General features: G+C 46.0%; 1 protein-coding gene across 2 annotated transcripts; it reads left to right on the forward strand.

Annotated features, from left to right (window-relative positions):
• The first annotated feature begins 631 nt into the window (after positions 1–631).
• Znf454 (zinc finger protein 454) lies at positions 632–17,083 on the forward strand. Of its 2 annotated transcripts, none has more exons than XM_012950667.2 (5): positions 632–719; positions 1,475–1,611; positions 3,224–3,350; positions 3,739–3,801; positions 14,083–17,083. In XM_012950667.2, the coding sequence occupies exons 2-5, from the start codon at positions 1,579–1,581 to the stop codon at positions 15,414–15,416; spliced, it is 1,557 nt and encodes a 518-aa protein (XP_012806121.1). In that variant the 5' UTR covers positions 632–719; positions 1,475–1,578; the 3' UTR covers positions 15,417–17,083. The 2 variants fall into 2 exon arrangements, with proteins under 2 accessions (XP_012806121.1, XP_045008007.1); XM_045152072.1 differs by having other exon boundaries at positions 14,086–17,083.

The raw sequence follows: 17,083 nt of genomic DNA on the forward strand, positions 1-17,083 counted from the left end.
TTAAAACCCTGCGCTCCGTGCAAAGTACGGAATGCGAGGCACCTGAGCATCTCAGCGGGAAGCCCTGACGATCACCCCGTCTAGGCCGCCCCGGGGAGACACGGGGCACAAGGTTTCTTGGCATCCCGGGTCCGTTTCTCCTCCTCCAACACCCACATCCGTTCTGCTGCTTGAACAGCATTCGGTTCTGGCCACCTCCAGGGTCCTGACTAGCTAGAGCGGCCGGGGTCGGGCGACGGACGGTTCGGCCGCGCCGATGTGGCTGCTGCCGGGGCCCGGCGGCGCGGCTCTGCGCTGGGACGTTCCGCTTCGGCACGCGGCTCTCCGCTCGCTTCCCAGCACCGCCCCGGGCGCAGATCTCCAGGGAGGAACCGAGGCCCAGAAACACAAGCCAGCGTCCTCAGCGCACGCAGGGGACCCGCAGTCGCGCGCCGAGGCTTCTGGGAAATGTAGTTTATTCTGGGGCTGGAGGGCGGGGCCCTGGTCGCGCATGCGCGCCAGGTCACACGTCCCGCCGAGTCTCCAGCAGAGAGAACCCCGTAATCCAAAGTACCGCAGCCTGAAGATTTGTGGGAATTCGGCTCCTCGGTCCCCGGGCAACGCGCAAGCGCACTTCAGGCCCCGGCTGCGGCGGCGGCTGCTGCTGCTGCGGCTCATTGTGCGCCGCTGCGGGCCATGTGCTGCCAGCTGGCCGAGGCTCCCCGGAGGAGGGCGGCCAGGTCTGCGGGGCGGGGCGCGGGGAGGACGAGGAGGTTTACTAGGGCCCCCCAAACTTCCCAGAACGGCTCTGAGGATCGGCGGCGGGGGAGGACCGGCCGGCGGGAATGGGCAGCTTGGGCTTAGGTCGGAGTCCGGGTGCTTGCGGAGGAGGAAGGGTGAGGATGTCCGGCTCGTCTCGGAGCTGAAGCCGAGAAGTCCATTTCCACGCAAGGGATAGGGTTGTTTCCGGTGGGGTTCGGAGCCCCGGATGAGCAATTCGGGGATCTCAGGTCAGCCGCCGCTGGCGAGCTGGCCGGGGTGGGCTGCGCCCGGGAGCGCGCACGCGCGGCCTGCGCGGCGACCCCGAGCTGGCGGACCTCCGGGTCCCGGGGAAAGGCCCTCGCTGCCCTCTTGCCCTCCCGTCCCCATCAGGCCGTCCCCAGGAGGAGATGAGAAGCCTCGGCATGGCTTGAGGGGAAAGGACAGCGGGTGGGCGCAGAGTGAGAGTTGGAGCTGGACCGAGCTTTCTGCGAGGAAAAGCGAAGTATTTAAGGTGCAGATGGGAAGACGCCGAGCGTCTGGCTAGAGGAAAGCTGCGAGGGAAGTGGGAGAGCCACCTACCAGACTGGACAGGGAGAGAAGCCGGAGCGAACTGGAGGCAAATGTGCACAAAAATTCATTACACTGGGTCCCGAGGACTGCTGGCGTGCACATGGTCACTGCCTCATTCCCTTCTGCTCTGTGGGTTTGTTTTTGACCCATCCTCTCATCACAGGTGTATAAACGCTTCTATCCTGAGGAATCCCACAGTTGCAAAGCTCCGCATCTGCTTCCCCAGGTCTTTGCTCATCCCTAAGAGGCCTCCCCCAAGAAGAAGGAATGGCTGTCAGCCACCTGCCAGCCATGGTCCAGGTGAGTGTGCGGGATGTTGTGAGGTATTTTCCTCCTACATTGTCTTCTAGATTTTAAGAGTCTGAGCATGTTTTACTGACCTGGAGCTTTACTCCCACTCCAGGCTCCCCTAGACACCTAACCCCAGTTGTTCCTTCACCCCACCTTGAGTTCGTCTTAATAGGTTTTGGAGCTAAGGAGCTTGTTAGAAGTCATGTCAGTGATACAGCTGGTACTGGGGGGGAGTAGAATGGTGGCTTACATCTGTAACACCAGAACTTGGCCGGCTGAGGCAGGAAGACTTCAACATGGAGGCCAGACACTTTCTCAAAAAACAACCAAATAAAAATAAACCCATCCACTGTTCTTCTAAGCTTAAAAATTTTCTTAAAAGTTGTGACCATTGCCAGCCTCTTGAAAGAGTATGGACTCTGGTTTGGAGGAAATGGGTACATTTGTTAAATTATTCTGATTCCTTCAAATTTAAACCTTTCAAGGACAGGAATATATGGTAGAAGTCACGGGAAGGAATGAGCAGCTGGGTGAAGGTCCAGTGTGTTCAGCCTAGCCACAGCCCACTGGCTGGCTGCTCTCCCTCCTCTTCTTGGTTTCTGTAAGGGGAAAGTGCTAGATTTAGAAGCTGAAAGTTGAAGATGGTGTCGCTACATCTGGCAAGGGCTCCATGTTGCCTCACAGCATGTTAAAATGGCCTCATAAGGCCATGGGGAAAGGGGTGTTAAACGAGTTGAGAGGAAGCAAGAGAGAATACTAAGGAAGTTAGGCGTACTTTACAACAACCTGCTCACAATAACGAGTGCACTGTCAGGAGACCTAACCCACTACCATGAGGCCAGGGCTGAACAATAGTTCCTCATAAATTGGTTCATAGGTTCATTTCATCCACTATTTCTTGACCCCCTGCTAGGCACCAAGGCTTTGAGACTAGGTGACAGAAGCCTGACTGAAGCTACCTGAAGCTAAAGCAGGCATTATGAAAATGACATTGTTACCTCTCTGAATCTGAAGGCAAAAACACAACTAGACTTTGGCTGTAGAGGTGGGGGTCTGTCTAATCTAAAAGTCCTTTGGCTTAGATCTTTTCCTTTCTTTTCTGGGCTTCTGCTTACTTCTTTCTGCAAGTGCACCAGCTCTCTTGATTTCTCAGCCTCCCTGGAAAAGAGCAGAGGTGTGAGAGCTGCTGTCTTCCATGTTAGATTTCAGGTATCTGAGAGACAGAGACTTTCTGTCCTGCTTCAAAATTTCCAGTGAAGGGGTGAGCTCTAGTCAGAGAAGACATGGTCTCATAGTACCGAATGACTGTTCATGGTTGTGGCTGGTGGGTAAGGTATAAGGGAGAAGGCAGGCAGGACTATTGAACTGAGAGAGAGAGGAGATGTGGAGGGCAACTGAACAGTAAGTGTGTGAGCTCGGTATTTTCACTACAACTGGTGTGTCTTCAAAATGGGGAACAAAGTCCAGTTTACAGCTCAGTTATAGGAGACCCTGCAGAAATGCTTAGCATGTGACAGAATGGCAGCTCCCTACATGCCAATGATCCCTACAAGCTCCGGGGCAGCCAGCTTCAGCTTCCCGCAGTAGCCCCTGGTCAGTGAGAATGGGTTTGCTGTTACAGGACTCGGTGACATTCAAGGATGTGGCTGTACTCTTCACCCAGGAGGAGTGGGGGCAGCTGAGCTCTGCCCAGCGGGCTCTGTACAGGGACGTGATGCTGGAGAACTATGGCAACCTGGTCTCATTGGGTAAGCTAGGAACTCAGATTTATCTGCACCATTGGGGATCCTGCTATGATAACAGACTAGGGTGGAATTGGACCCATTGAGGATGCTGCCTTCATAGCCATTTCTTGTTTGTGCCATGGTGCCTCCAGACTTTTGCTGGAGTCTTACATGGACATCTTATATGTCAAAAGTGAATAGAGACAAATTCTTCCCCAACGTTCCAGCAGGAATAAGGAGAGGGACATGGTAGCAGATTGTCTGTCAGGCCCAAGCCATCTTTCCTTCATGTAAACTGTGTCCATTGTGGATCTTCCTGTCAAGTCACTATTTCTAGGAAGCTCCAGGGACCAGATCTCATCCTTACAATGGTTTTTATGGTCTTCTTTTCTTCTTTCCCCCTCAAAAACAGGACTCTTAGGACCCAAGCCAGAAGAATGGATGCCGGAGGATGCCTCAGAAGGCTTCAGCCCTGGTAAGAATTAAGCATATGGGAAGCATGCAGAGGATCTCCGTTGATCAGAGTAGATGTGAAGTCTCAGCAGACATGCCAGGCTTTGTAGATGTGAAATCTCAGTAGATGTGGCAGGCTTTGTTGCCACATTGTCTCAGGGTATGTTGCTAAACTGTCATCCTTTCTTTTTTTCTTTGCATGTGCCTACATCTGCACATGTAGTGCTTATGCATGTTCACATGTGTGTGGGTACACGTGTGTGTGTGTAAGTGTTTGGGTTTACATGTGTGTGGAGGCCAGAGGTCAATGTTGGGTGTCTTCCTTGGTTGTTCTGTACTTGAGTTAAGGAGGCAGCATCTCTCACCAGAACCCAGAGCTCAGCAGTTCATGAAGTCTGGCTAGCCTTCTTGCCCCGGGGATTCCCATCTCTGCCTCCCGGGTGCTGGGATTATAGGCAGACCAGTGCGTTTGCCGGACACTTGTGTAGGTGCTGGCGATCCACACTCAGGCTCCTACACTGGCACAGTGCGCCCCTTCTCTGCCACCCTGTCTCCCCAGCCCCTTTTTAAGGTAGTTTGCTCTGCTGTAAACTCTCTTCCTCATGGTTTCTTGTCTCCCTTGTTTTTTTTTTTTTTTTTTAAATTTATTTATTTATTTGAGAGCGACAGACACAGAGAGAAGGACAGAGAGAGGGAGAGAGAGAGAATGGGCACGCCAGGGCTTCCAGCCTCTGCAAACGAACTCCAGACGCATGCGCCCCCTTGTGCATCTGGCTAACGTGGGACCTGGGGAACCGAGCCTCGAACCGGGGTCCTTAGGCTTCACAGGCAAGCGCTTAACTGCTAAGCCATCTCTCCAGCCCTTGTCTCCCTTGTTTGACGTGAATTAATGCTGTGGTTTAGAAAAGATCTCGAGCATAGCCTGGAATGTTGGGGTGCCCTACTCGCATCTGAATGCAGTATTTGCCCTTCTTCAGCGAGGAGGATCACCTCCCCCAGCTGCTTTACAACCAGTTATAGGCCCACCCCAGCACCTCTTCCCACAAAGCACCACAGCCATCTTCCTCACCCCATGCTTTCATCTAGCATTCGTCCGCCTTCCTTTTGCCCGGCGCTGTGCTGGACTAGAGGTCTGAGGACGACTGGGGGTGTCATATATTTTGCTGTACTGCTCACACCTGGCACATTCCCTGGTACCCAGTAAGTGGCATAGATGTGTTGCCTGGGAATATAGAGGATATATTAACTTAGTGGCTATTGCTTGTCCTGACGATCCACTGGGCTTCTGGGCTGAGGGGAAGGGGTGCATCTTCCTGCCATTCTTGGATATTCCAGAAAGCTTGTTGTCTTATCCAGTATGTTACACCACTGCACAGCGTCTGCATCTGTATGTACTGTAGGCTCTATAATAGGTTTGAAAACCTCTTGCTGATTTTCTTAGTAAGTTAATGTAGGTTAGGTTTATATTTTGTAATAAATAACATCTCACCTCAATGTCTAGGATTTAGTATTTTAGGAAACATAAATACCATAACTCAGAGACTTAAATTATCAAAAAATTCTCTTTACTTACTCAAATAGGATTTGGAATATTCTTTAGATTTTATGTTCTGTTATAAACAAAGCATTTTAAAATATTTGTAGTTTTTGTTTGTAAGCAAAGAGAAAGAGAATGGATGTGCCAGGGCTTCTGCCACTGCATGTACCACTCTGTGTATCTGACTTTATGTGAGTACTGGGGAATTGCACCTGGATCTTTAGGCTTTGCAAGCAAGTACCTAAGTAACTGAGCCATCTATCCAGTCCTTTAAAATATTTTTATTTATTTGCAAGCATAGAGAGAGAGAGAGAGAGAAAGTAAGTAAGTATGCTAGGGCCTCTAGCTGCTGCAAATGAAGTCCAGATGCATATGCCACCTTGTGCATCTGGCTTTACATGGGTACTGTGGAATCAAACTTGAGTCATTAGGCTTTGCAGGCAAGCACCTTAACCACAGAGTAATCTCTCCAGCCCAAATTAAGGCATTTGATGTTGTAGTCAGTATTATATCAATAGTATGTTATACCTCCAAGAAAGGGGGAAGGAAGACTTAAATACAAATGCATCTTCTTGCCACTGTGATATTAATGAATGTTTCTACTTAAATCATTCACTCAACCATTCCTTTATTACTAACCCTAATTCCTTATTGCACTTGTGTAGGAGAATGTAAAGATAACAATGGGTTGTCATGCCCAGGAGACTTTTCCAGTCAGGTAGGGGTGATGACATCATTGAATCCTTGCTAGGTACTTGTCTCAGACAGCAAATAAGTCATATCTCCCAATAATATTCTGTAGCTACCTCCACCTTCCCATTAACATTATATACATGTGCATGTACATATGGACACATTTCAGGGATGTCTTTATTAGTATGTTAATTTTTCTCATGACAGTCCATACATGTATGAGATGTATTTTTACAGTATTCACCCAATTATTCTTTCTTTCCTCCCATTCCCTATGTTCTCCTTTCTTCCCATCTACTCTCCCTTCTCCTTTCTTTTCCTTCGTGTGTGTGTGTGTGTGTGTGTGTGTGTGTGTGTGTGTGTGTGTTTCCCAGTGAGTTCCATTAGAGTTTCTTACAGGATCCTGGGTGAGGGTTTGGAGTATTTTCTTGAAAATTGTGTCTGTGTTCATCAAGGAGCTTGGTCTGTAGTTTTCTTTGCTGTGTCTTTATCTGGTTTTTGTATCAGCATCGTCTGTCCTTATAAACAGGGTTTGGATGGGTTTCTTCCTCTTCTATTTTAGGGAATAATTTGAGAAGGATCTTTAAAGGTTTTGTAGAATTCTGAAGAGAAGCCATCTGGACCTGGTCTTTTTTTAGTCAAGAGATTTTTTTTAATTAAATTTTTTTTTTTCTTTTTAAGAGAGACAGGGAGAAAGAAAGAGGCAGAGAGAGAGAGAATGTGTGTGCCAGGGCCTTTCAGCTGCTGTGAACAGACTCCAGATGCATGCGCCCCTGTGCACATGTGTGACATTGCACACTTGCATCACTTTGGCATCTGGCTACATGGGACCTGGAGATTTGAACAGCATTCTTAGGTTTTGGAAGGCAAGCACCTTAGCTGCTAAGCCATTACTGCAGCTCAAGAGATTTCTTTTGTTTGTTTGTTTTTGATTTTTCAAGGTAGGGTCTCATTCTAGCTCAGGCTGACCTGGAATTCACTATGTAGTCTCAGGGTGGCCGTGAACTCACAGGGATCCTCCTATCTCTGCCTCCCAAGTGCTGGGATTATAATCTCCATGAATTTATAAATTTTCTGTAGTTTCTCTTGCTATTTTTTAATGGAGGTCAGAAGTTATTTCAGTTTTCTTATGTTTGTTGAAATTTTCTAAGTATTCTAATATGTGATTTATTTTAGAGGTGGTGGCTAAGAAGAATGTGTATTCTGTAGTGTTTGGGTGAAATTCTCTGTAAGTGACTATTAGGACCATTTGACCTATGTCATTTATCTCTAATGTTTCTCTGCTTATTATTTGTTTGGGTAACTTATCTAATGGTGAGGGTGGGGTATTGAAATGATTGTCATTGTGTTGGGAGCAATCTGACTTTTTAATCTTTCTGGCTACTTGTGATTTAAAGTCTATTTTGTCACATATTAGAATAGTGATGCCTCTTATTTCCTGATTTCATTTGCTTGGAATACTCTTTTCAATCCTCTTGCCGTATGAGTGATCTACCTTTGATGGTTAGGAGTGTTTTTTAGGCAGCAAAAAGATGGACTCTGTTTTGTAATCCAGTCTGATAGTGTGGTAGGTTGAATATTCCCCATAGACTCAAGTGTTTTCTTAAAGCTTGTAATTTGGGTTCAGCCACTTGGCTGAAGGAGGTGTCACCGGGGACAGATCCTGGAGTCCAGCCCTAAAGTTGTACAGAGAGGCTTGAGTTCTGGTGGTTTCCTGTTTTTTGGTGGTTTCTGATTGCTGCTAATTTGGTATTTGCAGACTGGTGGTAGTTTATCTCTCTCTGCTTGGATTTATGAATGGGAGTCAGCATCTTTCACCATTCTTGATGGAAATTTCCTTTGGATCTGCAAGCTGAAATAAATCCCTTTTTCCCATAAACTGTCTGGTTTAGATGTGAATCTCAGCAATGTAAAACTGTCTCCTACAGAAATTTGGTACCAGGAATAGGATATTGCTGCATGATGAATCTGACCATGTGGATTTTGGTCTTTTAAAAATTATGTTCTGGAAAGGTAGGAATGGACTTGGTACTTGCAACTGAAGTCTTACAGAGTGGGAAGCCAAGTTTTATGGGTTATTCCTAAGTATTCAATGACTGATAGAAAACTAGAAGTTGGTGATTGCAATTTTTGAAGCTTCTCTCAGATTTTTTTGAAGTAATACATACTAGCACACAAATCTTAAATATATAATTCAAGCCAGGTGTGCTGATCCATGCCTTTAATCCAAGTACTTGGGAGGCAGAGGCAGGAGGATCACTGTGAGTTCAGGGCCAGCCTGAGACTACATAGTAATTGTAGGTCATCCTGGGCTAAAACAAGACTCTTCCTCAAAATATCAAATAATAATAATAATAATACAATGATTTTTATTTAAATTGGTTATTCAGTTCTACAGAATTTCTATTGGGATATCACTCTTGTTACAGTCAGCTCCACATTGCTGGGACAAACACTCAACCAGATACATGTTAAGGGATTTGTTTCAGGCTTGTGGAGTCCAGGAGAAGTTCCTCTGATGGTGGAAGAAGCTGGCTGTCTTTCAAAGATCCAAGCAGAGAGACCTTAACAGCCAGCACCACAAAACACAAACAGCCAGTGGGAGAACTGTGGGTGCGTCCTTCCTGGGTGCAGGTCTCAAAAGTACTGAGATTTGTGGTAGAGCTATCCAAGTGGTTTCTGAACTGTTTACACCAATTTATACTCTAATCGTCAGGAGAGTTCCTATCTCTTTATATACTTAGTATTACCATTGTCAAAAGGAAGTATTGCAACATTCTAGAGGAAGTGTGGAGTGCCTCAGCTTGTAACTACAGAGGTGGGTCTTTGTATTACATTAACCGTGCAAATGCCCTCCTTTGCAATGAACTATAAACATTTCTCCCCATCTTCTCTGTCCCTATCTGACCTTTCTTATGTAGGAGGCATACAGTGAAGATGTGAGCTCTTTGTCACGTGTATGCATTGCAAATCTGTTCCCGGTCTGATCGGTGGTGCTGTCTGACAAACAGAAATTCAGTGTGCAGGCTCATTGTCCTCCGTGGTGAGATAAGACAGCTCCTGAATCTGGAGCTCATGTGGGGAGAATTGAGAGTTTTCCATTCTGTGAATATGGTAGATTTCTACTTTTAAAATATTTTTGTGGTTTCTCCAGAACTTTTTAAGGTTGGCATATCTTTCATTGACATAGTTCTTTCTTTCTAACTGTTGTTGGATTTGACATGGTTACTCATACATTTTGAAAGTTTCACTTTCTAATTCTTTGTTGCTGGCATATAACTATACTATTAGTAAGTTCCCCTATTAATTCTAATAAATTGTCTGTGGAACATTGTGCATTTTATATGAACATAATCATGTCTGAGAATAACATTTTTTCTTCTTTTGCAACCTTTTCTAAAAATTTCTATGTAGTTAATTTGTTTATTTAATTTTTGTTTCTTGAGATCTGGTTTCCCCAGTGTAGCTCTGGCTAGCCAGGAATTCTATGTAGCCCATGCTGGCTAGAGCTTGTATTCTTCCTGCCTCTGCCCCCTGAGTGCTGGGGCTGTACATTGTGCCACTCTGTCCAACTCAAGCTTTAGTGCCAAAAGCAAACAATGGGTAGATCCAGACATGCCATTTGTATATCTGGCTTAACGTGAGTGCTAGGGAATCAAACCCAGGCCATCAGGCTTTATAAGCAAGTGCCTTTGACTACTGAGCCATCTCTCAGCCCATATTTTGTCACTGTTTCTTTCTTTCTTTCTTTCCTTTTTTTTTTTTTTTTTTCGAGGTAGGGTCTCACTGTAGCCCAGGCTGACCTGGAATTCACTATGTAGTCTTAGGGTGACCTTGAACTCACAGCAGTCTTTCTATTTCTGCCTCCCAAGTACTGGGATTGAAGGCATGCACCACCACACCCAGCTGTCACTGTGCTTTAACTGGTATTTTGCCTAAAAATTTTGCATCTGTGTTTATGAAAGAATGTCCTGTGGAGCTGGGTGTGGTGGTGCACACCTTTAATCCCAGCACTCGGGAGGCAGAAGTAGAGGTATTGCCATTAGTTCGAGGTCACCCTGAGACTATATAGTGAATTCCAGGTCACCCTGGGCTACAGTGAAACTGTACCTCAAAAAAAAAAAAAAAAATGTCCTGTGGTTTTATCATTTGTCATGTCCTCACCAGATTCTGGGTTGTGCTGACTTTATAAACTAGTTAAAAATGTTTCCTTTTGTAGTTCTCCATAAGGCCTTATCTAAACAGTGCTAATTTTTCCCTGAGTGTTTGGAAGGGTTCACTAGTGAAGCCATCTGTTCTTGGTAGTCTCCTTACAAGAAAGTTTTAAAGAGATGGTTTTATTTCTTTGTATGTTAGTTTCATTACATGGTACCTTTCCAGAAAGTTAAGTCTTTTGCCTTACAATGAAATGTATTGCCATAAAGTTTTATTGTGTTCATACCTTATAAATCTTTGTGAAATCTGCTCTGATACCACCTTTAATACCTGAAATGCTATAAACTCTAAGCTGGAAAATGCCAAGGGAAATCCACCTGGACACATCACTATCACATTGTGGCAGTCTTGAAGTTGGTGACATGTCCTTCACTCTTGTGTTGATTTGTCTTGGTAGAGTCATATTCATTTTTGGGAACAAACACAACAAACTAGCCTTTTTTTTTTTTTTTAACTAGTCTTTTTTAATGAGAGAGAATTGGTGTGCCAGGGCCTCCAGCCACTGTAATTGAACTCCAGATGCGTGTGCCACCTTTGTTTGCATGTGCAACCCTGCACATGTGGCACCTTGTGCGTCTGGCTTATGTGGGTTCTGATGCCCACAAGTCCATTTTCTGTCCAAATAATGTAAAGTATCTTCAGCATCATGAGCCTCCTCAAGTGTGTTAAATGTTACCCGGCTTGGGAAGTTTTGCAAACTTTGACAAGGAATGAAAATTTAGTGAATAAGTCTAGAACAAGTCATAATGTCCCACTACCGCGCTGCCAGACCCGGCGTCCTACTGTGTGGCTGACTTAGCCATTAACACCACAACGTAACAGCACTTTGAACATAAGCAAATCCTCTTGGACGTCAAGTGTAGAGGTCAAGAGGAACATATGCACCAACTATAAGACCATAGACACCAAATAACCACTGTAAGTCTTCAGATGTGGTATTCCCAACCACGTTCCTGATGCACAGAGACATGTTGGGGGCATGCAGGTAGTGAGTGGGACAGGGCTGTGGCTTGAGTCTCAGCTAAGAGCACGAATGTGCTGTGGATCAAACACACGCAGCCAGAGGGCTCCACTATGGCAACCGCCTCTTCTCGCTGGATTTCATTCCTGCCTCCACAACCCCACACTCCCCCCACACACACCTCTGCCTCTGTCCTTTTCTTAGCAGAGAGAGACACAGAGAGAATGAGCATGCCAGGGCCTCTAGCCACTGCAGATGAACTTCAGATGCATGCATCATTGTGCATCTGGGGGAATTGAGCCAGGGTTGTTAGGCTTTGCAGGCAAGTACCTTAAATGCTGAACCATTTTCCAATCCATCTGCTAAACTTTTGTCTATTGCCCAGGGAAGCTTAATAAATCATCAAATTCTTTAGGGCAAAAGATCAGTAAGTGTTGGGAACCATTTCTCTCCCCTTCAGTCCTAAATACTAGACTTCATATGGCCTGAGACGACATGCTTTCAGACATATTTCTTCAATTCAGGTTTTCTAGTGTTTTGCAGAAATTTGGTCTTGCAAGGCCACTACATATGCTTCAGCCAGCCGTACAAGTCTGCTCTTAGGAAGTCTGTTGCATGTTTTTCCTATGTGGGTTCATCCGACCTTGGGTCCTGCGCTGTGCTGATGGTTGCTTCTCTACTGAACGTGTAGATTCCTCTCTTGTCATGTTCCCTACACAGCGTAACAACCATTGATATTATATTTGATGTAAGTGATACCTAAGGTATGTGAGAAGATTATGTGAATTGTGTGCAATTTTATGTAAATGACTTGAATATCTATGGATTTTGGCATCTGTGGTGAATTGTAGCATCAATTCCTGTGGGTACCAAGGGATGACTGTCCCAGCTTTTTTTTTTTTGGTTTTTCGAGGTAGGGTCTCACTCGGGTCCAGGCTGACCTGGAATTAACTCTGTAGTCTCAGGGTAGCCTCGAACTCTCAGCGATCCTCCTACCTCTGCCTCCCAAGTGCTGGGATTAAAGGCGTGAGCCACCACGCCCGGCTTGTCCCAGCTTTTAACTTTGACTGTTTTTATGTAGAGTAGGACATATTGTTTTCAGCTCAGAATTTAAGCCTTAATGTGCCTTTTTACCTTTCTTTTCTAGATATTTAAAAGATTTTTTTAAGTATTATTTTTATTTATTTGACAGAGAAAGAGGGGAAGAGAGAGAGAGAGCGAGAATGAGCGCACCAGGGCTTCCAGCCACTGCAAATGAACTCCAGATGCATGCACCACTTGTGTATCTGGCTAATGTGGGTGCTGGGGAATCGAACCTGGGTCCTTTGGTTTTGTAGGCAAGTGCCTTAACCACTAAGCCATCCCCTCCAGCCCCTTTAAAAGATTTTTGTTAACTTTGTAGGTATTTGTGGAAGGTTCTCTGAGGTGAGTGGGAAAGAGCAGGGATCAGGAGGACTTGTTACTGACAGGATTTCCCAGAAGTCTCATCATCCATGTTTAGTATCTAGTCCTCAGTATTATGCTTCTTAGTTACGAGCTTTAAATAGGCTTAAGTTCACCGGTACTATGAGAAATGACCTTGGTTTTGAACACTCATTAGTAATATCAGGATACTGCGGGCCAAGGTCATTGAGCAAGCATGGAACTTGTGTTTGCACTGAGGAGTGCTTGGTCAGAGTTCATGGAGCTGTGTCTACTTTTCTAGTAAGAGTCCCAATTCTGAGTGACCAGGACACTTCCTTCCCCAGTGTCAAGGCTCCCCTTTATGGTCATACTGTCTACAGCCTGGCAAAAGCATGTCTGTGTTCCTGAACTTCTGTTCTTAATGATATGTCACCATGGTACATTTCCTCATGAGTGGGTCACATTATCGTGTGTGGAGACAGTGCTTCCTTATGAGCATTTGGACAACCCTATTTTATTAGTATATATTAGCATTCACCCGGCTGATGAGGAGGCTTAGCTTCCTAGTATCGATATGAATACTCCTGTGAATCTGTAAAACATCAAAATTTAAAAACATGCCAGATATGATGGCACATATCTTTAACACCAGCACTTGAGAGGGTGAGGTAGGTAGGTTGCTGTGAGTTTGAGGCCAGCCTGGGCTGGAGTAAGACCCTACTTCAAAAACTTGAAAAAAAATTTGTGTACTTTAAAAACATAAAAATCATTGGTGTGCTAGTTCCTCTTGAGGTTTCTTTTCCCTCAATGTTGACCTGTAGTTTTAGGTTTTATTTAGGTCCACATCTGGCTTGTCCTGGAGACCACATAACTGGGCAAAGGATTTTTTCTGTTAGCATGATATGATTTATATTAGATTTTATGTATTTTATTGCTTTGTTGAGGCAGGGTTTCACTGTAGTCTAGGCTGACCTGGAACTCACTCTGCAGTCGCAGGCTGGCCTTGAAGCTATCTTCTTACCTTAGCCTCCAAAATGCTGGGATTAAAGGTGTGAGCCGCCATGCCTGGCATTAGGTTTTATATTTTTATGAGATAAAGTCTCACTCTTTAGCCCATTCTGGTCTCAGACTTGTAGTGATCTTCCTGCCTCAGCTTCTCAAGTGCTGGGATTACAGGCATGAGTGCCAAGCCCAGCTTGTACTAGAGATTTTTGAGCTTAAAAAGTCAGATAACTTAATCTGGTCATGAAGAAGGAAGTGTTGGTCTGAGGCTTGCAGTCGGGTCTCTCGGCCTCTGGGGTCAGGCTTCCGGGCACTCCTGCTTGGCTGACCAGGCTCCCGTAGCCCCGCTCACGTCTTTTCCTCTTTCCTCTCATACTGTCACTTGAGGCAGTCTTTACATCTGCAGCCTTTGTTGTTATCACAGGCTCATCATCTCACATCAAGGAGTTTCACCTGAGTGAAACAAACATCTTTGTGTTACTGTCTTTCAGAAGGAATGACCATGACTGTGAACGAGAGATTTCTGCAGGCAAATGTTCCTGGTGAGGAATCAGATCGGTGGACAATAAAGGAAAGATTAACTGGAGAAAGTCACAGGAAACGTGCTAGCTTGTTGGATTGGCAGTGCCGGGAAGGTCAGGAGGTCAACTTGCAGCAAGTGGTCCTCACCCATCCGAACACCCCATCAAGGGTTAGTGAGCGAAAATGCGATGAGCCTAGGAAGGGCTGCACTGGAAGCTCATCTCTTGCTAAAAACCCAGCAACTCAAGCAAGCAAAAAAACCTTTGAATGCAGTGAGTGTGGAAAAGCCTTCTCTAAGCATTCCACCCTTAACAAACATCAGAAAATTCATAGTGAAAACTTCAACACAAATCAGAAGGCGCAGATCAAAGAGAAGCGCTATGAATGCAGAGAATGTGGGAAAGCCTTTCACCAGAGTACACATCTGATCCACCACCAGAGAATTCACACTGGTGAGAAGCCGTATGAATGTCAGGTCTGTGGGAAGGCCTTCTCAGTGAGCTCTTCACTTACCTACCATCAGAAAATCCATACTGGAGAGAAACCTTTTGAATGCAACTTGTGTGGGAAAGCCTTTATCCGGAACATACACCTGTCCCACCATCACCGAATACACACTGGAGAGAAACCTTTCCAGTGTAACATTTGTGACAAAGCCTTTGTGTGCAGGGCACATCTTACCAAGCACCAAAACATCCATACTGGGAAGAAACCTTATAAATGTAATGAGTGTGGGAAAGCCTTCAACCAGAGTACCAGCTTCCTCCAGCACCAGAGAATCCACACTGGAGAGAAACCCTTCGAATGCAATGAGTGTGGGAAGGCCTTCAGAGTGAACTCTTCCCTGACTGAACACCAGAGGATACACACGGGAGAGAAGCCGTATAAGTGCAGCGAGTGTGGCAAAGCGTTCCGGGATAACTCGTCCTTTGCCCGGCACCGGAAGATCCACACGGGAGAGAAACCTTACCGGTGCGGCCTGTGTGAGAAAGCCTTCCGGGACCAGTCAGCCCTGGCACAGCATCAGAGAATTCATACTGGGGAAAAGCCTTACACATGTAACATATGTGAAAAAGCCTTTGGGGACCATTCGGCCCTGACCCAACACAAGAGGATTCATACTAGAGAAAAGCCTTACAAATGCAAAGTCTGTGGGAAAGCCTTCACCCGAAGCACACACCTCACTCAACATCAGAGGATCCACACAGGAGAGAAACCCTATAAATGTAACAAGTGCGGGAAAGCTTTCAACCAGAGTGCAAACCTCATTCAGCATCAGAGACATCATACTGGAGACGAGTGATGGGAAGGCAGTTTCCACGCCGCGCGCTGAGCATCAGTACTGACCAGTGAATGCAGGGGAACCATAGGGAATGGCAGTGTCCTCTTGCATCAGGACAGGCATTGTATTTGCTGAGAGCCAAGCACCACATTGTCATGGGTTATACGCCACTGTTTAGTGTTGCCTCAGCTGAATAGCAGTACCTTTTGATGGGTCTGAATTGCCAGGTATCAGAACCAATGTGAAGCTCCTTGAGCAACATAAATGTCATTTTATCAGACTTAAAGTTTGCAGAGAGAATTATAAAATTACCATAATTAAGGTTGAGAAACAAAGGAACAAAATAAGAAAATGGTTTATGTGTAGTTCTTTTCCTGTAGAAGGAAGTTGCCATCTTTAGTGGTGTCCTTTGTCTCCTCGCCCACATCCCAACATCCAGCATAAGGAAGTGCATTCATTCATGCATCCGTCAGACATAATGAATTATGTTCTCCATGACTCTGCTTCCATCTTAAGCCATCTAATGTCACATCTCCCAGGTCTGTTTGTGTGCCAGCCTCTTACCTGTATTCTTCGGGGACAGCACATTTAAAAGGGTGACCCCTTCTCACTTAGCTCCAACTGCTACTGCCATGTCCCTTAACTGCATCCAAAGTGTGAAGTGTGAGTCAGAATCAAGTGAGTTAGTCAATCAGAAAGAAAATCACAAAAAAAAAAAGCAAAACAAAAAAACCCCACAGCAGTAAGGCGTAGTCAGTCTCCTTGGCTCTAGATATTGCACCCTACTTGAGCTTTCGGGATTCAGGTTTATGTCTTGGGCAAGGATTGACAAAAATCCTTGAGTTGCTGTCCAGGTCCTTTGGAAAAACACCTAGGTAGAGCCAGAGCTTGGGTAGCCGTTGCCCCCGGCCATTCCATCTATAGCCAGCTCTCCCCGCACAGTGGGCTTTCTCAGCTTAGGTGGGATGAGCCCAGCCATCTGCGCTTGGATTCCCTGCCTTTCTGCCTCTGTGCCGTACCACTTCCTGTGTGCAGCTGCCAGAAGATGAAGGCTCCACGGCTGGTTCTCAAGTGCCCCTTTCCCCCCCAGGCCTGGGCTCCTCTGTGGCTGCTGCATTGGAGTCTGTTTCCCACTTCCATCTTACTGAGATGTGGCACCCTAGTCCATCTGAACCCCTCTTCCGCGGGCCTGGGCTCCTCTGCAGCTGCTGCACTGGAGTCTGCCACTTCCATGTTACTACGATGCAGAGAAGGCAGCCAAGTCCTTACCCAACTTTTATCTGGCATTTTTGAAGGCATGCTTTTTGTTCCTTGGAAAGCATTCAAGTTAGAGGTCCTGCTTTTATGTTTGAAAGTTCATTTCTGCTCCTCTGGGCATTCTACCACTTCCAGACCCTTCTATTCTGACAGCCATGAGCAACGTATTAAGCAATACCATGGGTCCCAGGGTGGCCAGGGTAGTGTCCAGTCTCAGAAGGCTGAGTGACAGGCTAGCCCTCTGGGGACTACTTCAGTCATTAACCCTCATGACTTACTATAGAAACCGCAGACCTACAGTTGCATCTTCCTGTGCCGCCTTGGGGACTGTCTCCCTGCACACCCCAGGGAATGGAGGAGCCTCTACTACCGCAACCTGGACGAACTTCACAACAAAGGTGCAGCAGCAAATAAATCCTGTTGCAGGAGTA

The sequence above is a fragment of the Jaculus jaculus genome, chromosome 6 (genome assembly GCF_020740685.1).
Source record: "Jaculus jaculus isolate mJacJac1 chromosome 6, mJacJac1.mat.Y.cur, whole genome shotgun sequence".
Lineage (NCBI taxonomy): Eukaryota > Metazoa > Chordata > Mammalia > Rodentia > Dipodidae > Jaculus > Jaculus jaculus.

What these genes read in the sequence shown, in the direction of transcription:
- Znf454 (XM_012950667.2), top strand. Translation starts at nt 1,579, where the DNA reads ATGGCTGTCAGCCACCTGCCAGCCATGGTCCAG. An exon ending in ACCTGCCAGCCATGGTCCAG is followed by an intron (nt 1,612 to 3,223) that starts GTGAGTGTGCGG and finishes TTGCTGTTACAG; the next exon opens with GACTCGGTGACATTCAAGGA. An exon ending in CTCAGAAGGCTTCAGCCCTG is followed by an intron (nt 3,802 to 14,082) that starts GTAAGAATTAAG and finishes ACTGTCTTTCAG; the next exon opens with AAGGAATGACCATGACTGTG.